Genomic DNA, 27,736 nt, shown 5'->3' with positions numbered 1-27,736 from the left:
AATCAGACCACTGTTTCGAAGCGCTTCAATCGGATCGCGAATCAGTTGTTTAAACGGGACTTTAAAGCCCATATTGCGAATTATTTGATTCAAAACGGGACTTTAAAGTGCGTATTGCGAACAATTTGATTTAAACGGGACATTAAAGCAGGTCGAGTCATTTGATTTAAACGGGACATTAAAGCACGTATCCCGAATCATTTGATTTAAACGGGACATTAAAGCATTAAAGGTCCCCCCGGCAAATCGCACCCTGCCTATACATAAAGCGGCAGCGCTCTTGGTCCGCTGCAGGCTTAAAGTAATCCCCCATTCCGTCCCCCGGCAGTAATGGTACGGACCAACCGCGAGCGCAAAACACAAAAAAATGGAAAATCAGAATAATGAGTCATGTTTTATGTTTGTTCAAAAATCTTATTCGGATGCCACAACCTAAAATTGTAGACTGGAAAATCAAACAGAGAGACAATTATTCGTTTGTGAGGTATTTGAAAAAAACGAAAAATGAAAGTTTGAAGCCAAATTTTAACTGGTTAATTTTGATGCTGCAAATTGAACAAAGAACCAAATTTTAACTGGTTAATTTTGATGCTGCAAATTGAACAAAGAACTGCAAACCGTTACACGAACCTAACTGTTTTCAACATTGATAATAATAATAAATGTTTCTTGAGCAGCAAATCAGCATATTAGAATGATTTCTGAATGATCATGCAACACTGAAGACTCGAGCAATGATGCTGAAAATTCAGCTTTGCAGCACAGGAATAAATGACATGTTAAAATAATTGAAAATAGAAAACTTTTATTTTTAATTTTGTAATAATATTTCACAATATCACAATTTGTACTGTATTTTTGATTAAATAAATGCAGCCTTACTGAGCACAAGAGATTAATGACCCCAAACTTTTGAAAAGAAGTGTATGAACATAACTTAGAATGAATTTCTTTCTCTATTTTGAAAAAAATAAAATAAAAATAAATAATAATAATGAAAACAACTTTCCTTTTTGAGTAAGGACATTTATTTAAAGCTGCATAATTATAGAAAATACACTTTAGAAATAAATAAATACAATTTGCTATGACATTATCTGTCACAGTGTCCCTTGTTCAATGATGTCAGTATAATGCTTTGGTATTCCAAAAAAACCCTTCCAGTTTCTATCTCACACCCCATATTCATTACACCAGTACAATATGTACTCTCAAAAACACCTCAGCTGTCCTACAGTATATGACTCCATGTTGGCTTGCAAAGACCACACATATTTTTTGGTAATGCACTTCCTGTTTTATCATAATCTGGGAATTCTCTCTACATGCTTCAACATGTGAGATGAGATTTCAGCGTGGGAGGTTGCATAACTCTAGTGTTACTCATTCTGTGATGACAACTCATGTTCAATTCCAGTTTTGTCAACTTTAGCAAGCCAGCACATCTGGCAATAATGCATGGCCTACATATGTCGTGTACTTGATATAATGACAGAAGGAAATGTGTTTACTTAAGTGTTTTGAGTTTCTATATTTCTTGTAGGACATGGGCGATTTTATCGATTAATTTGAATTATTATTTAAATTTGATTAGTTCTGAACATATAATATGTATAAGACAAGCTTGTACAAGATGTAGTTGTAGTTCATGCATCTTTTCATCATTCATACTTAAAGGAGGGTGGGTGCTTTGTTGGGTCTGCAGGCGGTTGGAGGAGACTTGCTCCTCGAATCCTTGCTCTTCTTCACTTCTCCAGATAGAGCCAGCAGCAGGGCTGGGGCGGACAGGTGGTGCGTTGCTGCTTTTTGTTGTTGTGTGCAGTTAATGTAGCTGGCTATGAGCAACGTCACGTCTCGAACCTAACACAAGGAAAGGAGAGAAATGCTGTGAGTCACGCTATATTATACATAGAAAACAGAAGTACACATGAGTCTGTGTGTTTCTGTGTACTTTGGTGTGTGTGTGTGTGTGTGTTTTTTCTCTCTATGTGTAAAAGAGAATATACTGTTAGTACACTTATGTTCAAACATTGGTAAGATTTTTTTTTGTTTTTGAATATAGTCTCTTTACAACTCTCCCACAGTTGTCATTTCCACAACAACAAAAACAAAAAGACCCTTAATAGAACTAAATACCTACCTTTGACAGGGCCATGGCAAACAGATGCTTCTCTGTAAACTTATCTTTGGATGTGTTGGTGGCAGAACTCAGAGCTACTACCAGCATAAAGTCCTGACCACACGCTCCAAATGTCACAATGCTTTTATAAGGGTAGGATGCAAGGACTTTCTAGAAAACAAGCAGTGAAGAAAACTCATCTTAGCTCTTCACTAACAACATGAAGCGATTTGGAAATACTGTGAAACTCTGTAGAGAATGTGTTCACTTACTACAGAGTTGAACTCTAGCATGCTGACTCCATCTTCATGTACTGCCAGCCAAACACGCACGTTCTTCTGTGATGGAGTTACAGACTGCAGGGAGAAAGAGAGTGAGATTAAGAAATAATGCCACAGCATTTACTTTTTTGAGTATTTAAATTGTACACATCACCTTTAGCCTTAGAGGGACACTCACCTCAGCCTCAAATAATTTGGCTCCAAAAAATGACCACTTACGAGCCACAGTCAGGTAGATTCGTATGCACTCTGATGAACTCCGACCCCTCAGAGATGCCCATCGGGCAGAAAGCCTCTGCAGCAACTGCCTGAGAAAATGTGTGTTTCAGTGCGTAAGATGGCCAAACAGATTCTTTGTGTTCATATTTGTGATTATGTCATGCACTGGAGGCATAAATACCTCATTTGTTCCTCAGTGCTGGAATGTCGGTAATGCTTCGGGTAGAAGCGCTCTAGAACCTGTTTCAGGGTCTGGTTAGATTTAGTCTGTGCAGCTCCTGAACTACCTGGACTAGAAAATGGACGCTCAAAGTCCCCAAACTCCACCTGTATGACACAAAAAATTAATATTTAAGAAAGAAAATGTTTACTTAAGTAAATGAAGCCTATATTAGGACCATTAAAGGGGACCTATTATGCCCCTTTTTACAAGATGTAAAATACGTCTCTGATGTCCCCAGAGAGTATATGTGAAGTTTTAGCTCAATATACCCCACAGATACATTTTTATAGCTTGTTAAAATTGCCACTTTTAGGGTGTGAGAACGAGCTGATTTGAGTGTGTTGCTTTAAATGCAAATGAGCTGTTGCTCCTGGAGAAGAGGGCGGAGCTTCAAGAGATCAAGCTCCAGCATTAGCAGTGCTAGCCTTTGCAAATAAACATTCCACTATTAATACAAGCCTGTTATCTTTACAGAAAACATACTCGGTTTCAAAGTCAGTCATCTGATTATACTGTGCATAATAAATTTGTGTTTATGAATTACACAGATGGGGAGCACGGTGGGATAAAAATAACAACATAGCTGGTCTCATGCTATCACAAACTTTATAAATCCCACTTCTGATTATGAGCTCGACAATGGGCTCAGATGGGAGGAGATTATGGCGACTCCTATGTTCATTAGAGCATCCCAAAACACAACACTTGTAAAGCCTCTTTGGCGCTGACATTATATATATCTCCAGTAATGGTGGACCGCAGCTTCTCACTCAGGGCTGTGATTATGCTAATAGGGCAGAGAGCGTCACAAATGGGCAGGACTTTTCCCTTCGGTGACGTGAACAGAGGGAGAATCTGAAACAGCTCTTTTGGAGAGACTGTTTATGATTTATTGGTTTTATTAAAAAATTAGTTGGTGGATTTGTACCATTACAGGCTGGTTGTTTTCACACACTGCGGCCACACAACTGTGTTCAAACACCTTATAAAAGTGATTTTTGCATAATAGGTCCCCTTTAAGATTTTTTGGGATGGTGACATTATTTCTCTGACAATTAAGCACGTTTCTTCTCAAATTATCATTACTGTAATGTGCTATTACACATTATAATTGCCATTATCGTCCATTAACAAATGACTGTAATAAAATTGAGCTGATTGAGTTGATGTTTCTTTGGAGGCGTGGTTTCAGACAGAGGGTGTGATTATAAATGTAGCGGAAAGTTTAATACATTGACAAAGAGAGGTAAAATATAACCTGAACAGGTTTGTGAGACGCATTAATATTCTGAGGAGCAGCACTGTGTACCTGAGCAAGCAGGGCGGCCATTTCTAAAGCAAGCTCTTTGTTGACAGGGAAGTGACCAGCTGTAATTTCTTCATTTGTTTGGTACGCCAGAAGCAAACGCTCTCTCTCGGTCTCCCCTCTCATCTGCTGGGAGAAGTATAAACTAGAGGAAACAAACTAGTGGTTAGTCACAAATTATGGCCTTTTGGAAATAGGCATTTTGTTTATGCTTAGGAAACTGTACTCTACCGGTTCTTATAAGTGAGTTTCACCGTCCTGGCGTTCTCGGATTTTCCTGTGTGCTGCTCCTTCGAGGCCTGCTCCCATTTTGAAATAATGTCACAGATCTGAGGACACAGCACATTTTTTAAGATAAAGACACTAAGTACAGTTTCTAAAATAACAGGGTGTTTTTGTGTGAGTCTGACCTTCAGGTTTCCCTGAAGACAGTGCTCAAGGTCTTTGCCAGTGGGGTCGTCAGAATAAAGGCTGAAACCAGACTGACCAGTTTTCCTCATGCCCGTGTCCTGGTTCAGCCGACTCTGAAACTCCTCCACCGTGGTTGAAGCATCAAAACTAACAACCTGACACACACAGACTGTTAGATTAGACAGATTACCTGCGGTGTGTAATTTACCTTCACGATTCTAAACCGTTCTATGAGTTCTCAGACTTTTTACCAATGCATTTCCATGACTTTTCCAGTTTTTCATGGTTATTGGATCAGGATTTAATAACTTTACAGAGTAGTGTGGATGAGTAAGTTTTTTTTTTCTCACTTAAATAAATTAATAATTATATTCAGCATATTGAGCATATATCACAATTCTTGTCAATAATAAGTAGTGCTGGGCAACGATTAATCGCATTCAAAATAAAAGGTTTTGTTTTTATAATATGTTAATAATTTAAAAATATTCTCAAAATAATACTGTGTGTGTCTTTATATATACATAATAAATATACACAGTAAACACACACACATACAGTATTATTTTGAAAATATTTACATGTATTAACATGTATATATTTATATTCATATAATTTATATTATATATAAATATATTATATAATATAAACACAACGTATTTTTCTTAAATATATACATGCATATGTGTGTGTGTATTTATATATACATAATAAACATACACAGTACTCACACATATACATTATTATGTACACAAAAACTTTTATTTTGGATGCGATTAATCGCGATTAATCATTGCCCAGCACTAATAATAAGAAATATGTTTGAGTACCAAATCATCATATTAAACTGACTTCTGAAAGATCATGTAACACTGAAGATCAGAGTAATGATGCTGACAATTCAGCTTTGCTATCACAGCAAAGTTATTTTGAACTGCAATGATATTTACTGTAATATTTTTTAAGATTTGTTAAGAGCTGAGCATAACTAGAAAAAAATACTGTAATTCTCATTCAAATTTGTTTTACATGACTATGGTATTTTTTTTTAAGAATCTTCATGCAGTTTTTTTTCTGTAAGTTTGACAGATACTGAAAAGCAACTAGTTTAAATAATCGTTTTTTGCTTTGGGTACAAAACTCAAGTTGTTAACATCATGCTTTTCCACTCAAGCTACAGGACAATGATTCATGGTGACTACATCAAGATACAAAATGCACAATAAACTGTTTTTTATAATATTGATTAATAATTCATTTTTAAAACTACTTTCAGTGTTTATGTCCTTTTTGCTCCATAATATTAAAAAGAGCTGCATGAAGATGTAGAAGACCAGGATGAGTAAATAATGACAGATTTCTAAACAAACTGTTCTTTCATAATGAGGCTGTTTTGCATATGTGTGGACCTGGTAGGTGTTGTTAAGGAAGTGTACAGGGACGCTGAAAGGCAGAGAGTGATGATAAGGGTTCCTGAGTAAGATTGATAGGATCTCCATTCGTGACGATCGGGCTTGCCGATCCCCCTTCTGCTGCGTCCGCTCCAATGAGCGCTGACAGTAAATGGCATACTTTCCCACTTCCGTCCTGGGAAAAAAGCAGAGACTTAGCAACTGTGGGCTGTGCTTCCAGGAATCCTGAAATATAGTTTCTGTTTTGTTTTACCTGGAATCTCCATGCCTTTTGAGATGAACCTGCAAATACCAAAGAATAGGAGGCGTGGGCAGGAAAAGCCCGACACACAGAGCCAGGAACTGCCATACCTGTTGTTACAGAACATGGAAACAAGTCAAGACATCTCATGTGGCTTCACTCCCACCATGAGGAGAAACACAAAACAAAAGCAAACACTCCCTCTAGTGGTGTGTGTTCAGATCTGACCTGCAGGGGTCCCGGCGGACTGTGTGGCTGCCTCCTCTGTGTTTGTTTGATAAGTTGGCAGTAGATCTCGTTTTGCAGCTCTGGGTGGGTGAGGCACACTTGTAGAGCACACTGGGCAAGACTCACGTGATAATCAATGGCTGGAGTGTCAATGACCACGTTAATGAAGAGCTGACATGTCTGTAAAAAAAAAAAAAGAAAAGGAGTGTTTCTCCCTGTTTTTTTTATGGGTTGTTCCCTCCAAATGTGTAGAGTTTAACCTTAAAAAGCTTGATGGCTTCGGTTTGTAGAGCTTGTGAAGGAAGGGTGGTGAGTGGAGACGACAGCCCTTTCTTAGTGAAGCAGAGCGTCGGGTGTCCCCAGAGCTGAGACCCTGAGAAACAACGGGACAAACATTGGACATTAAATTGTTTTTATGTAGCTACAGTTTAAAAGGGTAGCATGTGGTTGAAGTAAACAAGTTGGGAATAAACTAAATTTATGATGTAATGTTTGCCATGCTTATATTTAATAACATATGCCAAATCAGTCTCAGCCTCAAGCAGCACACCCACGCACCACAGTCCTTTCATTTAGAGGTGTTTACCACCACACTAATGCTTGGGGCCCCAGACATTTGAGGGGCCCCTGCTGGCAATAAGCAACTGAATAAACCACTTAGTTACTGCATAGTCTTGTTGGCTTATAGTATGTGTAACCGCATGAAAATGAAAACAGAAAAATACTTTTTTTAGTCCTTTTTGACTCCAAGGCCCCCCATTATCTACAACAATATTTGAAGGGCTGGATGTTCTTCAGGATTCCCACTCTTTTTAACCAATTTACATAACTTTTCCAGTTGTTCATCATTTACTGAAACAACAATTTTGAAGAATATCTTTTATAATAATTTCTACTCAATAACATATTTTAGGGTGTGGCATAACTAAACTGTATATCTATTATAAATATGCCTGTATATCAGCTGTCATACAACCAACTGAAACCGGTGCTACTTTTGAAATAAGAAAAAAAGAAGGAAAACCCCATAAAATCTGACTATACAATACTACTACTACTATTATGACATATTATTTAAATTATAAGATTAAACAAACAAATAAAGAAATATATTACTGTTGCGATAATAATATTGTATTGTAAAATAAAAGAGCACTTAATGATATTAATAATAACTATAATAATTATTATTCTAAATAATATTTTTATTGTTCATTATTGTTCAAATTATGAAATTAAACAAATCAATTACATCCAGTCCAGTCTTACAAATGAGGACAGTAGAAACAATCAAACCAACAAAAGAACAATATTCTGTAAATGGTGTGAAAAGTCCCAGTTAGTTAGTATAATAAATAAAAAGAAACAAGTAGCTAGAATAGAAAAATAATACAGAAGTCTAGTGTTAGAGGGTCATTTTTTTAAATAATAATAAAAGACAACATGTAGATAGAATAGAAATAGAATAGAGAGCTAGTGTTAGTGTTGTATTATTGTACTGTAAAATAAAAAACGAGTACTTATTCATAATAATAACAATGACAACAAATAATAATAATAATTGAGATTCCAGTTTCATTATTTGAATGATATACTAGGATTCATATCCCACAGCTGATTTTTCAACAGGTGGCATGTCTTCCCCTTATACTTTCTGTCTGATGTGAGACATTCCACCACAATTAAATACATGAAATGAATGCAGATATGAGACTTTTACCTGGATCTCCCTCTATGCTGAGCAGTTTACCAACCAGCTGCTCGAACCCAGTCCCCACCTGCCCCAATGCGGTGCCTGCGGCCACGGACAGATGGTACAGCCAGGCCGTCTACAGGACAGGAGCACAGACAGACAGGCAACAACGTTTCATGAACTACCCAAACATTTAGGATTATCTTTTAATTTTTTCTTTTTATGTGCCATGATGAAATTAGATCCTTTATTAAAAAGAAGTACACATACTAAAATCACACTTTAAAAAAAAAGTACTATAATAATATAATTAAGTGCAAGCTCAATGACATGGTTTCAGACAGTTAAATGCATGCAATTTACAATTAAATGAAAAATTATTAGAGTTTAATTTATATTAAATGCAATTAGCTGAAATTAAGACCCGCTTAAGTAGGACTGAAGTACACCTTTATATGTGACCCTGGACCACAAAACCAGTCTTAAATCGCATGGGTATATTTGTAGAAATAGCCAACAATTATACATATATATTATCAAAATTATTTTTCTTTTATGCCAAAAATCATTAGGATATTTAGTAAAGATCATGTTCCGTGAAGATATTTTGTAAATTTCCTACAGTAAATATATCAAAACTTAATTTTTGATTAGTAATATGCATTGCTAAGAAGGTGATTTTCTCAATATTTTGATTTTTTTGCACCCTCAGACTCCAGATTTTCAAATAGTTGTATCTCGGCCAAATACTGACCGATCGTAACAAACCATTCATCAATGGAAAGCTTATTTATTCAGATGTACAAATCTCAATTTCAAAAACCTGACCCTTATGACTGGTTTTGTGCTCCAGGGTCACATATGTAATTTCATAATTAATTTTATTGTCTTTAAAATATGGATAAAGTGTACTGTTGAACGTACTGGCAAGCATTTAAGGTGAAATAGAAAGTATACTTTAGGTAACGTACACTTTAATGTAATCTCTATTGAAATATGTATGTCATGTGTTTAATGTTTTAATATAAATATATTTCATGTATTTAAATATATTTTAAATGACATTTGTAATGATGGAGTTACAATTTAGTAAATTTAATACTGAATAACACACTACAGTTAAATTTATAATCAAGTACTTCACATTTGCTGAAGTATGTTAGTCAACACATCAAATTAAGTGTACTTATTTTATTAAAATGCACTAACTAATTTGACATTATTACAAAGTAGACTTTTTAATAGTATTCTTAACTTAGTCATGAAAATGTGCTCACTTACGTTTTTATTTCATTGATATTATATTTTATACTTTTAACTTAAGATATACACAATCAGTACAATTAAGTGCACTTCTTTTTCACAAGTGATGTGCATTTGTGGCTCTATTTAAACTAAATCATTACGGCTTGCCTACCTTCTCATGAGGAGAGTCGATGAGCAGGTATGTCGGGTCCTGATTCACTGACTGAATGGAGAGTGTGTACTGAGCAGAAACTTCAGCTACGTCACATGACTTGTGCACTTCCTCCACACGAGCCTCCCACAGTTTGATCTGACCCAGAGGAAACTGGGTAGGGAAATACAACATCAGTACATGCACACATACAGAGGGATGACTGTAATTTAATGAGACAGAAGACCTTGTCCTCTTGATTTTTGAAGTAGTAGAGAGTCTTCCCAAACAGCGCACACCACACATGCTTAGAGTAGCCATGCTTCACCTTAAAGAGTCAGAGACAAACATGTTATCAGCTACAACTTGATATATGTTATATCTGGGCAAGTGACCTGTCCAGCACAGCACTGCGTCTTTCACACTTTCATCTCTCAAGGTTATATATCAGTTTACATAGATTACAGAGATTAAATAAGTGATGACAGTTTTTTGGTTTTGCCCAGGAAAAAAAAAAAAATTTAATACATTTTTTTTAACATGTTGACCGCTATATCGGGCATATTATCACTGTACGAACATAGAAAATATGAATAGAAAAACAACATATTGTAATTTAAATAATTTAATATTTAGTATTATTTTGCTATTCTTGACAGCAATAATACAGTACACACAGTAAACTATTATGAAAAGCACCATCCATAAAACAGCAGCAATGAAAAATTATTATCAAACAATTATTTTGGACAACAGAAAATGAAACAAATAGAAAAAATGACACTATTGTTGAAAATTTGTTGCTGTTTTTTTTTTAAGAAATTAATTTAATTAAAATTATTTTATTGAGCGAGGATGCATCAAATTGTTCAAAAGTGACAAAAATATTTTTATTTCAAATAATTGCTGTTCTTTTGAACTTTCCATTTATTAAAAAATCATGAAAAACACGTATTATGGTTTCCATAAAAATGTCAAGCAGCATAACTGTTTTCAACACTGATAATGATAAATGTTTCTTGAGCTGGAAATCAGCATATTAGAATGATTTATGAAGGATCGTGTGACACTGAGTAATGATGTTAAAATATTTTAAAATATAATAATATTTCACAATATTACTGCTTTACTGTAATGCAACCCCTTTTTGAACAGTAACATATCTAAAAAAATATATTTTTCTTTCCAACAGTATACCTTTGTCAGATGTCCTTTCATAACGGGCCGTGTGTCAGGGTGAGTGAAGAGCGGACTAGCAGCTTTGATCCTCAGGACGCTCTGCAGGACCCTCAGCCACTCCTCTAGCAGGTTTGGGGAGTCTGCCTTCAGATTACACACGCTCTTACCCGTCACCACCTGAAGGGAAGCATCATCAACATCATGGATGGCCATGTGAAATAAACTGAGACGCATGAACAAACAGTCTCTCTCACACACACACACACACACACACACACACACACACACACACACACACACACACACACACTTTACCTGAAGCATCTGTTTGCCATCACCACGAGCTATAGTGCTGCATGCATTCAGCTCAATCTGACCTTGGGGTTTACGGATCACGTCACTCTATGCAACAAAATCCACAGGAGATGTAGGAAATACAGAATGTATAATTACAAGAATAAAACAAAAAATGAAGATCATATCATTAATATAAGAACTTTATGAATGAAACAAAGAACAACCTTAAGAAATAAAATGAGATAAATGAGTCATTTAAACTGACTGGTGATTTGTAGTAGAGAAGCTCCCCATCCTTCAGAACAAACCAGTGTCTCTTCCACGTCTTCTTCCATGTCTTTACCATCTTGAGCAGGTACCCAGACTTCTCCATAGACTCCTGGAACACGACACATTCTCATTTGGTCTGGCCTGTATGTGTGTGTGTGTGTGTGCGCATGTGTGTATGGGTCTTACAGTCTTGCCGTTGTCAGTGCTGGAGGAGCAGGTCTTTGGGAGTTTGTTTTCAGGTTCAGAGCACTCTGTGTCAGTGGAGTAAGCGTCAGGGGGGATGGCGTAGTCACACTCAGATGTCATAGAAGACAATGACACAGCTGAGAAAAACACAACACATTCAGTGACTTGGGGGGAGGGTGTAGGGCTCTATGAAATCCATTTTATTTTTCCAAAATTCTGTGTGTGCCATTTGAATTTTTCTGGATTCTGTTTTAATGGGTTCATTTACTCAGCAAAATGTCTATTCTGTTTAATTTACAAAACTATTTAATATTTTGAAATGAAATCACGCAAAAATAAGGGTTACTATAGTTAAAAACTATAACTATATATAACTATATACTTATATACATATATATAAAATCTTACTTGAAATAAAATAAATTATATAAAAACAATAAACTTATTTTATTTCAGCTAGTTGCCCAGGCAACATTTCTAATTTTCATCAAGTTTAACTTGATGCACTAAAACTAAAAGTGATATAAAACTTTATAGACATATTCAAAACTAATAAAATGGGAAAACATACACATATTTGTTTTATTTTGTTTGTACAGCACCTTGGGCAACAGTAGTTGTATTAATGTGTGCTTTAAAAGTGTAATAAACAGAAACTACTCAAATAAAAAAAACTCAAAATAATAAAATAACTATTATAGTCTCTCAAAGATACTAAAACAACACAGATGAAAATATAACAATTTCTTCACAATATTGTTTTATGTTTACGTTGTTTTAATGCATTATTTACATCATTATTAAAAGTATTAATAATTAATATTATTTAGTTCATATTTATATTTTCATATCAAAATAAAATAGTTACAATATTTTTTTGCTATGGTACTGAAATTGGTACAGAGAATTTTGTATTGGTACTGACTACTGAAATTTTGGTACCATGAAAATACGTGTACCTCTCTTAAGTGAGCGAGGGCTTTCATGGCTACTGCTCTTGTGTGACTCTGATCCAGAGGTCTGAGAGTTCTCCTCCTCTCCAGAGTTAGACTGACCCTCCTCCGAACTGTCCTCCTCCTCAGAACTAGACGACGCCACGGAGAACTGACTGATGCTTAATAAAGTCACCTTCTATGAGAGTAAAAACACACATTGCATTCATGAAAACGTAATTCAAATATTTCATTCTATTACTGATAGAAGTGCTGACTCTTATGCAAATACAGTGAACGCTACTGAGCATCATGGTCTTATGACACACACACAAGTATAGACACACACAGGCTCCTACCCCTTTGTGTGTGGCAAAGATAGGTGTGCTTGTGTTCCTGTAGATGAGGGATGTGTAGAGCATGTAGGCGGGGCATAAGGATGGGTGGGAGGAGTCTGGAAGAAGAGGATTGGACATTTTCACTAGCTGTTAGTAAATGCACAATATGATTTAGGCAAGAAATGTTTCTTGAGTACTTTGTTGGTCCTGGACTGATATTTACATTTCTATGCAACAATCATTCATTCATTCAATCAATCATAAATCAATATGAATATGACTATACACATCATGTGTATCAGTAACATGACTACTGAATCAAAATTGGTAAGCTGTTGGTGTTCTTAATTTGTGCCATTAAAATTAGTTTTACATATGATAAGGACTCTAATAATTCTGCCTTCTAATTGGTCAATGAACTGTAATAATTCAAGAGAAATTGGGTGAATCTCAGTCAAATTTTTCAAAAACATTTTTTTGTAACATTTGTTTTTGTAACATTGCAATATAATATTTTTGTGTAATTACTAATTTAATTTTTAAATTTCCTTCCCACAAATATCTGCAAAAAAGTGATGCAAAATAAAATACTTTTTCATTTTAATTTAATTTCTAATTGTGAAAAATAATAAAATAACTTATATATACAAAATTCAATCAAATTAAATGAATATTTGAATAACGTACTTTTTTATTTATTTAAATTGTAATACAAATTTATTTTAAATTACTTTTTTTTGCATTTTGGTAATAGGAATCTTTTAAAACAGTCACAATGCAAACATTCTTAGCTGTCTTAAAAATAGGATTGCTTTTTATTGCAAAATAAAGAAAATTTAAATAAATATTTTTCATATATATAAACTAGCTGTAAACTGGCTGTATTTCTAGTTATACAATGGCTGATGTCCAAACTCACACAAATGCTATTCTGTTTTATTTATTTTGCTATTTGTGCAAATGGTAGCACAAAATAATATTTGTTGAAGTTTCCATCACTATAGAAGATTACTAAACTATGGCAACTTCTGCTTTTGAAATGCATAACATAGGTTTGGATTTTTCCTTAAGAAGTGCATGTGAAAGACAATGAAGATACAAAATGATTGGCTGGATTGAGAATATGTGCAAATGTACAAAAAAACAACAATTAAAAAAACACCTTTATTAGCTACATCTGTACACGACGTCTCTGACAGACGAATTCCAGATTTTGCCACAGCATATATTCTGCTCTCCTGGAGATAACATGAAACCACAAGTTTACCACATGAACCAAAATGGCAAATTCATATTAGTCGTACTATTTGTGGCATGACTCACCCAAGAGGGCAGTCTGTGGAGCGGAGGGGTCGGAGGTTTACTACCAGGCACGGCTGCCGAGGTGTCGGGTGTTTCTGGTTCCTCAGGTGGCACTTCAGCTGAGGGCACATCAACACGCTCTCGTTCACCAGTTTCCATCTTTTGCTCTTGGTCCATGTCTGTTTCCTGAGGCCGCAGAGGACGTAGCATGCTGATGGCATTTCGTGTCCGCCCATGGGCGGCTTCACTGTACAGCGGAGGCTGACTCAGATGCTTTTTAGCAAATGCCAAACTAACATTAAATGCATTTGGATTGCGCAGTCGGGGCTGTTTGGGGGAGGCCGGGGTGTCTTGGGAGTCCTGGGACGGGGTAGGCCGCTTTGGTGTGAGAGCTGGAGTTAATATGGGGCTGGGAGTGTTTGTGTCACTGGAGGATGACGAGGAATCAAGACTTTGTGACTGGAAGCGTTTATTCAGCTCATCTGAGGATCCATCCTCAGCATCCACCTTCTCGCTGACTTTTTTTGAAGCGCTCCTGGTGCCAGGAAGACAAAGTCTGGAGCACTCCACGCGCTGCATGTCATCGTCAAACAGCGAACTGCTGTCGTCTGAGGCTGTGTGGTAGGTCTCACTGGCAGGTCGACTGAAACGCAAACCTCCAAACAGACTCCTCTCCTCCTCAGAGGCAGCATTGGACAGGATAGAGGACACACCACAGGACAGCGTGTGTCCGGTACTGTCCCGCCCATCCTCGTCCTCTGATCCTGCCTTAGTGCAACGGCCAACACACTCTGTTTCTGGATAATATTGTTTCATTCCAGAATCTGGATCAGACCAAACACACAGACTTGGTTAATATGTGAATACAGTAAGTACTAGAAATATTAAAAGACTTCTCTGATTCAAAATGTCAAAATGTTGATAAACTGGATCAATTGATAAAATTTTGCAAATCACTGTCAAGTCATTCATTTCAATGAATGAGACTCAAGACAAATAACTCATTTAAGTGGTTCATTTAGAGAACCACTTAAATGAGTTATATACACACACACACACATACACACACACACACACACACACAGTCACTGGCCACTTTATTAGGTACACCTTGCTAGTACCGGGTTGGACCCACTTTTGCCTTCAGAACTGCCTCAATTCTTCGTGGCATAGATTCAAAAAGGTGTTGGAAACATTCCTCAGAGATTTTGGTCCATCTTGACATGATAGCATCACACAGTTGCTGCAGATTTGTCGGCTGCACATCCATGATGTGAATCTCCCGTTCCACCACATCCCAAAGGTGCCCTATTGGATTGAGATCTGGTGACTGTGGAGGCCATTTGAGTAAAGTGAACTCGTTGTCTTGTTCAAGAAACCAGTCTGAGATGATCTGAGCTTTGTGACATGGTGCATTATCCTGCTGGAAGTAGCCATCAGAAGATGGGTACATTGTAGTCATAAAGGGATGGACATGGTCAGCAACAATACTCAGGTAGGCTGTGGCATTTAAACGATGCCCAATTGGTACTAAGGGGCCCAACGTGTGCCAATAAAATATCCCCCACACCATTACACCACCACCACCAGCCTGAACCGTTGAGACAAGGCAGGATGGATCCATGCTTTCATGTTCTTTACACCAAATTCTGACCCTACCATCTGAATGTCGCAGCAGCAATCAAGACTCATCAAACCAGGCAACGTTTTCCAATCTTCTATTGTCCAATTTTGGAGAGCCTGTGTGAATTGTAGCCTCTGTTTCCTGTTCTTAGCTGACAGGAGCGGCACCCGGTGTGGTCTTCTGCTGCTGTAGCCCATCTGCTTCAGGGTTAGACGTGTTGTGCGTTCAGAGATGGTATTCTGCATACCTTGGTTGTAACGAGTGGTTATTTGAGTTACTGTTGCCTTTATATCATCTCTAACCAGTCTGCCCATTCTCCTCTGACCTCTGACATCAACAAGGCATTTTCGTCCACACAACTGCCGCTCACTGGATATTTTCTCTTTTTCGGACCATTCTCTGTAAACCCTAGAGATGGTTGTGAGTGAAAATCCCAATAGATCAGCCGTTTTTGAAATACTCAGTCCAGCCCGTCTGGCACCAACAACCATTCCACGTTCAAAGTCACTTAAATCCCCTTTCTTCCCCATTCTGATGCTCGGTTTGAGCTTCAGCAAGTCGTCTTCACCACATCTAGATGCCTAAATGCATTGATTTGCTGCCATGTGATTGGCTGATTAGCAATTTGTGTTACCAAGAGATTGAACAGGTGCACCTAATAAAGTGGCCGGTGAGTGTGTGTATATATATATATATATATATATATATATATATATATATATATATATATATATATATATATATATATATATATATATATATATATATATATATATATATATACATATACATAATTATATACTGTATATGCTACTGTTAAAAGATTTGGTTTAGTAAGATTTTTTAATGTTTTTCTGAAAGATGCTTACAAGGATTGCTTACAATGCTTACTAAGCATCATTACTCCAGTCTTCAGTGTTGCATGATCCTCAGAAATCATTCTAAATCCCTATTCACATCTAAATTTCGTGTGGCGCATTCGCACAGGATAATCTCCCAGATATGATGTCAAGGCTTTGTGTAACATTACATATCATAAACAGAAGAATGTTCCTTACCGCATGCTACTATACATGTCATCTATCTCCAACTAATCATTATTTTTGTTTTCGCTCTTCTGATGGTTTTCAGCTTTCTCTTTCTGCAAACTGTATAGTTTTATGGTATATAGCGATAATGACCCAGCACCCAAAATACTACCAAAACAATCCAATGCAGCCTCCATGTGAAAGATGGATAAAAAGGCGCACTGCACAGGAAGCAAAAACCTAGAAATAAATTATATATCCGGCTCCGCAAAATCCTGGCCAAATTACAGAGATGCCGATTCGCACGGCACTAATATTATCACAGGATCTCGGTGTTTGGCAAAATATGGTAGGTCATTTGCGGGGGAATTTTTACTTTACAAATTACAGACATGGCCGATTAGCACGGGATTAACATCACAGACAACCTCCGCAATTATTACAAATGACTAGAGGTCACCAGGTAATACTAATCCCATGCGAATAGGGCTTAATATACTGATTTGCTGCTCAAGAAACATTTATTATCATTATCAGTGTTGAAATCAGTTGAGCTGCTTATTATTTTGGCAGAAACCTTGATACATTTGATAAATAGAAAGTAAAAAAAAAAAAAGAATTCATTTGAAATTATTTTTTTGTAACACTGTAAAAGTCTTTACTTTCAATTTTGATCTTTTTAACATGTCCTTACTGTATAAAAGTATTAATTTCTTAATTACTTCCCAGCCTTGTTGCATCTTGGTCAAACTCAACAGATTATGAACTAATACTTTAAGTCAAACAGCTACAGATATCATATCAGTCTTCTGACCAGTAGAGGGTCTCCTGCGGTCTGTGTGTGTGGGGTCACCATCCGGCAGGGTGCTGATGCTCTTCTGGGACGGCTCTGGGCCTGTCAGTACCTGAGGGCTCTTCCCTCTGATTTGGAAACAGCCAAAAGTCAGACTGCTGAGCCGCTGGGCCTCACCCACATTGGGCTGGATTGAACCACCAGAACCCAAAGTCAGCTCCATGGCTAAAACACAACACAAAAACATGACACTTAATAGTTCTCCATCACTGGAAAAATGATACAAAATTTCCTGTATCTTTTTTAAACTTTTAAATAACCCAATTCCTGTTATTTATTTATTTACATATTACATCACATATTTATTTATTTGCTGTTGTTTAGCTTGTATTCATTGCTTTGCATATACAATTGAAAATAAAATATATATAAAACATAATAAAGCACACTACATTACTGTCACGCGTGTGTTCCCGTCTAGTTCCGTTTTGCCCTTATTTGGTATTTCCTGTTCTAGATTAGTTCATCTTTGTTCATTCGTATCACCTGTGTTAAATTAATCATCTCGTTTGTTCCTTTGGTTCCTGTCCTTTATAAATCCTCAGTTCTGCCCTTATCTTTGTCCTGGATTGCGTTAATATATGGAAAGTGTGTTGAAGCTTATTAAAGACTCCTGTTCGTTTACCGCTTTGTCCTGTGTCTTTATCCACAACCACAGATCCGTTACAATTATGGGATAAATGCAGTGTGCTTTGTTTTATCCTGCACATTTTGGCTCATTTTTACATAGTGTTTGTTTAGGCCATGGTTTTGATGAAAAATTTCTTTGACAGGCCTAACACTGGACATAACCAGCAGGAATAATTTGGTAGTATGCTATTTTGAAAACACAGTAGCCATGGCTTAACCTGCTATGTTTGTGATTACATGCATGAATACCTTGCAGTCGTCTTCTCAGGTCTTGTATCTCAGCCTCCTGTTGTTGGTTGATCTCTCTCAGGGAGGCATTCTCTATATCAAACTACAAGAGTGAAACATTTACACACAATGCATTTCCTTCCACCTATTCTAGAACAAACACATGTAAAGCTTGAACATACTTCATTCAGCTTCCTCATGACCCATTCTTTGATCTTTGCTGCTTTTTCTTCAACTGTTTTGGCATCTTGGATTCGGTTCTGTTTCTGAAGGTGTAATGTAATGGATTTAAATAAGCCTCTATGATGCAAACCTGATGGTTTTAGAGACTGGAGTGGGGACTGACCTGTTCCTCCAGCTGTTGCTCTAGGGTGGAAATAAGCTCTTCTTTCTCCTGCAGTAGCATTTGAAGATTTTGACAGCGCCTGAACAGCCGCAGCTCTGAATCACTCGACTGGATATCTGACGCCTTTAGACGCTCTTCCATCCATTGCACCTGAAACACACACATGAAAATTCACACATTATTAGTAATGGTTATATTATTATATCAAAAATGAAATATACAGGGGTTAGATAAATAATGAAATAATGTGAACACCCATTAATATGGGTGTTAATATATTTTGTGTAGACTACAGTGAAAACTTGTGGTTCTGTCTGCCTCTTCCTCAGATTTGACACTCATGCGGGTTGCCAGATTGAGGACATGCAACAGGAACTAGCGCAATTTACAATGGAAGGTGACAAGCCTTACATATTATAAGTTGATGAACCAATTTACCTGTGTCTTAACATTACTCGGTTCATAGATCTTTTTAGATGAATGCCAAAGCTTTTTTAGGTCGAGTAGAATCTGTGATCTCACAGCAAAACACTGTGTTTTCCACCACCTGGCAACCCGGGAGTCGAAATACTATTGGGTAAATTGGCAGTGGGTGGAATTACACAGACAAAAACAGACATGGAATCACATTTCAAAACAGAATAATTATAGCATTGTTTTTTGGAGAAACAAGTATGTAAACTTAGCATGTTACCTAAATATTTGCAAACATATTTTAGTATTTTTATGCTTTAGTACAGTCATAAAATGTACATACAGCACCTTTGATAAATAAATATTACAGCGCTGGAAAGCTGATCCAATATTTACACGGGTCCTACTTCTTGCCTTATCGTTCCGCAGACATTTTCCTCTTCTTTTTTTTTTATCCGCCATCTCTATCTTTCTGTCGCTCGGCTCGGCTAATGTCCGTCCTGTGCACTGAATGCTCTCTCCTCCACATCATGAGTAGACACGCCCCTTAATGCTGATTGGCTACAAGCTTGTTTTGGCACTCTGCCCCGACTCAGTTTTCTAAAGCGTTTTTGAAAAATTACATACCCCACCTTTAACATTCCTAATATTGAATGAAATGTCCAACAGAGTGTTATTAGTATTTACCTGCTGGTTGGCCTCATATGCCCGACGCTCGGCTTCCAGTACCTGTGTCTCCAACTGCTGCATCTGAGCAAGATGTAATGTTTAAATGAATGAGCAAATGAGCCGTGCTTGTGCATGAATATGTATAAACATGAGAATTATTATTACGAAAGTCTACATCAAAATTTCCCTCATGCATAACATTTTCCAAGCATCACTGGGAAGAATAAGCCAGTTGGTTTCGTAAACCAATATCCTTCTGTGCTGGGATTTTATCTTTTTAAAACATGTATTCGTCTCATAGCATCGTATTGTCAGGAATGCAGCATATCCATTTGCAAATAATTTTTACCATAGCGGGAATGCCATGCTATATTACTGTTAATGTTATTCTTTTAAGCCTTTTATTTTTATTTTTTTGGATGAAAAGACCATGAGAAAAAAAAATTGTTTATAAAGTTAAGGAAACGTAAACTACTAAGCAAATGCATATCCCCAAAAAACTAAACCTGTGTTGTATTGGTTCCATTTTGGACTGTATTGTATGTGCTGTCACAATTATAGTTGTGTATGCAGGAAAAGAATAAAAAAGAAAAAAAAGTGGTAAACCAGAGATAATGATTTAGTTGCCGGTCATTTTGATGATTGTTTCCTGTCGTCAAATCCAGAGAAATCTTTTGGGAATTTTGACCACTGTATTACCAATCCTCATATTTTCAAGTGAATCTCTATAATAAATTCCCTAATCCACTTGCCAGTGTCATTAAAGTCTCACTCCACACATTCTGTGGCTTGCTGAATGGGTCTTGGAGACTGAATGTGGACCACTACTAAAAATGTACTATATTTAAAATACTTTTTTTCCCCATCACAACAGTTAAATGAAAAGTTTTTTTTTTTTTTAGAAGAAAAATTAAATGAGATGAACAAATCCCAAAGATCATGTTCTCCAACATAATTTGATAATCCAAAGTGCTTTATTGGAAGAACACCACGAGCAACATAATCAAAATGCAGAAACACTCAAATACTAACATTGTAAAAAATTAATATTTTTTAATTTAATATAAACTTAATATATTCTCACATTATAATACTGAAAATTACATTTTTAATTAATTATAGTAATGAGAAATTAGAGGTTGCCTGTGCTTAAAAATATTTTGTTAAAAAAAAAAAACAAAACACATGTATATGGCAAAAAGGTGTCATTTTTAATATGCAAAATCCCTTGACATACTACTATAGCATATGCACTTTACAATTTAATATAATTATTTTTATCATTACAGTACTGTCAGGGTTAGCTGCTACTGCCTAGAGCGAGGAGACCTGGATAAACTCGCAACAGTCTTTAAGAATCCAAGGGGTAAGACAGGGCAGGCGGGGAGGGGGGGGTACCCTGAAGGCTGGTGCAGGATGGAGACTAGGAAGTCCTCCAGGACAGATCAGGCAGTTCAGGGGGCCATGGCGGAGCAAGGAGCTCAGGGGGCTATAGGGCTCTAGCCATAGAGGCCGAGACGAGCGCCAAGGCCACGGGGGCTATTCCGCCATGGGGAAAATTCCTTGGGGGAAATCTCAGATTCTGAGGTCCTCCGTGGGCCAGGCGTAGGAACAATAGCCCTCTCTGGGCCGGACTTGGGATCCGGAGCCCTCTCTGGTCTGGACCTGGGAGCAGGAGCCCCCTCTCAACCTTGGTCAGGGGCTAGAGCCAGCTCTTGAACCTGGTCAGTGGCTAGAGCCATCTCTTGACCCTGGTCAGGGGCTGAGAGTGCAGCAGCCAGCGGGCTTGACCTCGGAGCGGCCGGCAGGCTTGGTCTGAGGACTAAGGAGGAGCTTCGGAGAACTCAGGGAACTGAGGGAGCGGGCTCATTGGAACCATATGTGGTGGGAGCTGGCTTGTGGTGAGCTGGAGCGTCCACATGCTTCCGGATGGAAGGAGGATGATGATCCTCCACATCGACAAGGAACTTGAAACCATTTAAATCTAGAACGTAATTTATAAAATCTGCTACGGGTCTGTGGCAATTGTCAGGAATCAAAACAAATGATCTTTTAGTCCCATTCGAAAGCATGCATTAATCATGGAATCACTCCATCTCACCAGATGCATCACACTCAGGAACTCCTCCAAATACTGCTCCAAAGGCCATCCCTCTTGCTGGAACTCTAAGAGAAAGTCCTCAAACCAGTTCATCTTGTTAGCCGGTCCGGTGTTCTGTCAGGGTTAGCTACTACTGCGTCGAGCGAGGAACAAGGAGACGTGGATAAACTCACACAACAGTCTTTAATAAGAATCCAAGGGGTAAGACAGGGCAGGTAGGAACCCAAGTAGCACATAACACAGAGGTGTGAAGACGTATACACCGAACACTAGACATGGAAAACAGGGCTTAAATAACCAGGGAGTAAACGAGGAAATTAATGGAACACAGCTGAAACCAATGAACAATCAAACACCAGGGAGAAACTAGGTCACGGAGCACATGGGAAACAAATACACACAGACAGTCCAATATTAAGTACTGAGAATGTCATTTTTATTGACGGCATTGTGGTAATGATAAATTAGGGGGTGCCTATAATGGCTATAAAGTTGCTTCATTTTATAGAATATAATTTATTATAACTGATAATTATTTTAAGATTAAATAAAGTTAATTTATGTGGAAAGATGCAACGTTTTTTTTGCTTTCTTTTTGCTGCTTTATCAATATGAATGAATGAATGAATGATGCATTAATATAGCGCTTTATTGTGTATTGCTGTACACCCAAAGCGCTTTACAATCATGAGGGGGGGGGGGGGGGGGGGGGGTCTCTCCTCAACCACCACCAGTGTGCAGCATCCACTTGGATGATGTGACGGCAGCTACACTACAACGGCACCAGTGCGCTCACCACACACCAGCTACAGGTGGAGAGGAGAGAGAGTCATAGAGCCAATCAAGTGGATGGGGATTATTAGGAGGCCATGATTGACAAGGGCTAGTAGAGGGAATTTGGCCAGGACACCGGGGTTACACCCCTACTCTTTACGAGAAGTGCCATGAGATTTTTAATGACCACAGAGAGTCAAATACTATTATAATACTAATATAAAACCCAAATACTACTAATAATATTAATATATCATTATTTTTCACATTAGAGTATTGAAAATATCAATTTAATTGGATAATGTTAATGGACGGAAAAAAGTCTTATGTCTTTTTGATTTTGGGGTTAACATAACACTATACAAAATTTGTGAGATTTGCATAACACCGAACATTTTGGGGTTAAATTTGCTTGTTCGGTGCTATGCGCTTGTTTCTGCTTTGGCAGGAGCTCCATCAGCAACCTGTTTCTCTTCATACAGTTCCCAAAGGAGAACAGACAAATATGACCTAACACACTGCTAATAGTTACCGCTGCACTCATATTTTCCACTGAACACCATACAAAAGTGTTTTTATGCATCTCTGTGTCTATGTGACCCAATGGTATTCTGATCTTTCTAACAGCCTCTTTTCTTTACAAGCCTCCATCATTAAAGATGTTTAATAAGTCCCAACACACAAAAGCCTTATTGACAAAACTATCTTAATGATGACTCTGGACAAGTCCAGTCCATGTTCTGCTCTAGTTCTTAAGTTAAAGCAGATTTTGTTGGATTTGTTAATGGTGCATTAGTCAGAGCTTGATGAATTACGCAAATCTCTGATTTGCAGATGGAAGTTAAAAAGATTCACAGACTCTGGTTAGTTTTCCATGATAGAAGTCTATTGATATTCAAGGTTTAGTGAGCCAATGCCTACCAGACTAAACCAAAGGGTGTGTCCACCAAAACACACTGATGGTCAGAAATACATCACACACTCATTATCTCTGTTGTCTACACACACAGCCACTATCCCCACAGACTATTCATACACACAAGCTTAATGTGGAACTAACTACATATATATGTTTATACCGCAACAACCACACACACACATACTGTACACACGGGTACACAGTACACACCCAACCTCATCTGTAGTCAAACTGGTCCACCATTGCCCAACGGTGCAGATATAGAATATATATAAAAAATAGCAGAGTAATTACAGACTGTTCTGAGAACAGCTGCACAAACCCAGACAGACTCTGAACGGTTCAGCCACAGGTTAGCGCTACATATTAACATGTGCTATTTTCTAAAGGCCATCATTGAACCTGTCTTGTTGAAGACTTGATGCTTGAATCGCCAATGAACACCTGTGTGTGCTTAGTGACCGTTTGACGCATCTGATTGCCTGGTGCTACATATACTAACATTCAAACATTTTTTAAAATTATTATTTTAAAGAAATTAATGCTTTTATTCAGCAAAGATTCATTACACTGATCAAAAGGGACAGACATCAGAGGATCCAGAACAAAAACAAACAAACAAATGTTATATATATATATATATATATATATATATATATATATATATATATATATATATATATATATATATATATACACACAGTGCTGCTTGAAAGTTTGTGAACCCTTTAGATTTTTCTATATTTCTGCATAAATATGACCCAAAACATAACCCTGAAAGTAGACAAAGAGAACTGAATCAAACAAATGAGACAAAAATATTTTCTTAGTCATTTATTTATTCAGGAAAATGTTCCAATATTGCATATCTGTGAGTGGCAAAATTAGCAGGATTAGCAGTTAATTTAAAGGTGAAATTAGAGTCCATCTGTGCAGAGGTGTTTTCAGTCAGTGCGATGACCTGTTTTATTCAAAGAACAGGGATCTATCAAAGTCTGATCATGTTTGTGGAAGTGAATCATGTCACGAACAAAGGAGATTTGAGGACCTCGGAAAAAGAGTTGATGTTGCTCATCAAAGCTAGAAAAGGTTACAAAATCATCTCTAAAGAGTTTGGAATCCACAAATCCACAGTCAGACAGATTGTGTAGAAATGGAGGAAATTCAAGACCACCGTTACACTGTGAGGGGTCGACCAACAAAGATGACTCCAAAGCAGAACGTGTAATAGTCTGCGAGGTTGCAAAAGTTCCCTGGGTAACCTCTAAGCAACTAAAGGCCTTTCTCACATTGGCTAATGTTAATGTTCATGAGCCCACCATCAGGAGAACACTGAGCAACCATGGTGTGCATGGCAGAGTTGCAAGAAGAAAGCCACTGTTCTCCAAAAATAAAATTGCTTGTTAAAATCATGTGGACAAGCCAGAGGACTATTGGAGAAAGGTTTAATGGATGGATAAAAACCAAAACAGAACTTATTGGTTTAAATGAGAAGCTATTATGTTCAGAGAAAAGAACACACTGCATTCCAGGTTAAAGGGATAGTTCACCCAAAAATGAAAATTCATGCAGAACACAAAGGAAGATATTCTGAGGAATGTGGGAAACAGAGCAGTTCTGGGGCACCATTGACTTCCATAATATATATTTTTTTCCTACTGGAAGTCAATGGTGCCCCAAAACAGCCTGGTTACAATCTTTCTTCAAAATATCTTCCATTGTGGTCGGTAGAACAAAGAAATTCATACAGGTTTGGAACTACTTGAGGGTGAGTAAATGATGACAGAATTTTCATTTTTGGGTGAACTGTCCCTTTAAAGGTGCCATAGAATGGAAAACTGTATTAACCTTGGCATAGTTGAATAATAAGAGTTCTGTACATGGAAATGGCATACCGTGAGCCTCAAACACCATTGTTTCCTCCTTCTTATGCAAATCTCGTGCACGCAAAAGACCACTGAAAAAGAGGAGAATCCCAACATAACGTCTGTGACGTTACAGTCAGGATCATTAATGTTTACGCCCCCAACACTTGCATAACATATACCAGCCCATGTTCTAGGTCAGCTGGACCTGCACAGCCGAATCATCGATGCAGTGTTGCCAGATATTGCTATTAAAATGAATACGTCTGATACTGGCTCAAACGTATACCCCCGGTTTCACAGACAAGACTTAAGCCTAGTCCTAGACTGAAATGTAAGTCTGACCTGTTTCAACTGAAAGAAACTTGCTCTGACTGATCTTAAAATATATCAGTGCCTTTGTTTTGTCTGAAGATGCACACCAGTAATGTTTTTTCTATGGCACGTCTATAAAAATGACTTAAATGTCTTAATTGAACTATGGCTTAATCCTGTTTTAGGCTAAGCCCTTTCTATGAAACTGGGCCATAAGGTTGGATGCCTAATCTCTCCATCGTTCACGCCGGGCAGTAGAGATCTGTTTGCTGTGTGAGCCACTGAAATGAGCCGCGTTGTGAAACAGCCAATCAGAGCAGAGCACAACATTATTATTAATGACCCTTCCAAATAAGGTAAAAACAGACCATTTCATTCTAGGGACAAACCCTAGGGTTGTAAATGGATATCTAAAACCGTTTCTGGAGAATTTTTGCCCTTACCTAAGCCACATACCTTCTATGTAGATATCAGAGAACAATTTAAAATATTGTATCTAGGGATGCACAATATGAAAAATGTTAACCGATACCCGATAATTAAGTCTTTCTCATGGCCGATGCCGATACCGATAAGTTCATATTTTTATATTAGAATTTTCATATCATCTGCAGTTTGTGCACCCAGGAGAATGCAAAATCTAAGATTCACTGATTAAACTGATATTTTAGTAGCTCTGGCCTAACTATAGCAAACATCAGTCCTGACTCTTCAAATGTTTTTTTTATTTTTTGTGTAAGGCACCACGATACTTTGTAACATAAATGGTTTAACAGAATTATGACAGAACTATAGTTTATCTGCCATTAACAACTCATTAACATTTATATTCAAATATTTCATGCATAAAGAAATGCATCTATTCAACGTTTTTAGTGCACGAGGATGAGAAAGTTATATAGTCTTTAAGCAGTGTTGGGAGTAAGGCGTTACAAAAGTAATGCATTACAGTAACGTATTACTTTCTGCTGTAACGCAGTAGTGTAAGGCATTACTAATCAATTTTCAGTAATATTTTACTCGGTACATGTTCAGTAACGCTTGCATTGCATTGGGAAGTCGTGGCCTAATGGTTAGAGAGTCGGACTCGTAATCCAAAGGTTGTGGGTTCGAGTCTCGGGCCAGCAGGGATTGTTGGGGGGGGGGAGTGAATGTCCAGCGCTCTCTCCACCCTCAATACCACGACTGAGGTGCCCTTGAGCAAGGCACCAAACCCCCAACTGCTCCCCGGGCGCCGCAGCATAAATGGCTGCCCACTGCTCCGGGTGTGTGTTCATGGTGTGTGTGTGTTCACTGCTGTGTGTGCGCATGTTGGATGGGTTAAATGCAGAGCACGAATTCCGAGTATGGGTCACCACACTTGGCAGTATGTCACTTCACTTAATTACAACACACTTTTAGCCCCCAATTATTATTATTATTTTTTTAAATTGAATTTAAAGTCGGGCTCCTACTTTTTTATGTCCCTAGGGCCGGGCATCGGGTCAATATTAACGTCATAGTTCAGACGCGGGCCGGGCCTCGGGCCTGTTTTAGGCTTCTCCTTATTTAGGCTTCAACTGTTTTAGTATATCTATAGATTTTATTTTAGGCAAGTCATGATGATTTGAGAAGGCTAAATTGATCAAACATAAGCTATGATCAGCCTGCCAGTCTGCTGCTGGCCGCTTGGTCGTTACTTTAAGAAATAAATAACTTATTTAATGAACAAAAAATGTTCCAAATGTTTTTTATAAATTAACTTAATAAAAAGCCGGAACGAAATATAAACACTTTGCCATTAGGGCAGGACTCTGGTACATTTAGTCATTTTAGAATGTTAAGTTCTACTTCTGTAGATATTTTGGTGAAAGTAACTCAAAAGTAATACAGGAGTCATGTAACGCATTACAATTCTGAGACAGTAATATTGTAAGGTAAGGGATTACTTTTAAATA

At 37.5% G+C, this 27,736-nt stretch overlaps 1 protein-coding gene across 1 annotated transcript in view; it reads right to left on the bottom strand.

The window, feature by feature from the left end:
• Positions 1-786: 786 nt before the first annotated feature.
• Positions 787-27,736, bottom strand: part of plekhh2 (pleckstrin homology domain containing, family H (with MyTH4 domain) member 2) — a 40,559-nt gene continuing 13,609 nt past the window's right edge. Inside the window, exons 3-30 of the mRNA XM_079436426.1 lie at positions 19,844-19,906; positions 18,743-18,892; positions 18,579-18,662; positions 18,418-18,499; positions 17,500-17,703; positions 14,055-14,857; positions 13,894-13,969; positions 12,753-12,847; positions 12,421-12,592; positions 11,462-11,598; positions 11,271-11,384; positions 11,024-11,110; positions 10,727-10,885; positions 9,777-9,857; positions 9,551-9,703; positions 8,161-8,269; positions 6,701-6,813; positions 6,441-6,620; positions 6,225-6,322; positions 5,969-6,146; positions 4,559-4,714; positions 4,380-4,477; positions 4,152-4,293; positions 2,801-2,946; positions 2,579-2,708; positions 2,392-2,475; positions 2,141-2,290; positions 787-1,860 (exon numbers count right to left, since the gene is read on the bottom strand). Of these exons, the coding sequence (XP_079292552.1) occupies positions 1,672-1,860; positions 2,141-2,290; positions 2,392-2,475; positions 2,579-2,708; positions 2,801-2,946; positions 4,152-4,293; positions 4,380-4,477; positions 4,559-4,714; positions 5,969-6,146; positions 6,225-6,322; positions 6,441-6,620; positions 6,701-6,813; positions 8,161-8,269; positions 9,551-9,703; positions 9,777-9,857; positions 10,727-10,885; positions 11,024-11,110; positions 11,271-11,384; positions 11,462-11,598; positions 12,421-12,592; positions 12,753-12,847; positions 13,894-13,969; positions 14,055-14,857; positions 17,500-17,703; positions 18,418-18,499; positions 18,579-18,662; positions 18,743-18,892; positions 19,844-19,906 (4,233 nt within the window). The 3' untranslated portion in view covers positions 787-1,671. The remainder of the gene's footprint in view (positions 1,861-2,140; positions 2,291-2,391; positions 2,476-2,578; positions 2,709-2,800; positions 2,947-4,151; positions 4,294-4,379; positions 4,478-4,558; positions 4,715-5,968; positions 6,147-6,224; positions 6,323-6,440; positions 6,621-6,700; positions 6,814-8,160; positions 8,270-9,550; positions 9,704-9,776; positions 9,858-10,726; positions 10,886-11,023; positions 11,111-11,270; positions 11,385-11,461; positions 11,599-12,420; positions 12,593-12,752; positions 12,848-13,893; positions 13,970-14,054; positions 14,858-17,499; positions 17,704-18,417; positions 18,500-18,578; positions 18,663-18,742; positions 18,893-19,843; positions 19,907-27,736) is intronic.

Source organism: Barbus barbus (genome assembly GCF_936440315.1).
Source record: "Barbus barbus genome assembly, chromosome: 16".
In the NCBI taxonomy this organism is placed as follows: Eukaryota; Metazoa; Chordata; class Actinopteri; order Cypriniformes; family Cyprinidae; genus Barbus; species Barbus barbus.
This window is presented reverse-complemented; position numbering and strand designations above follow the sequence as displayed.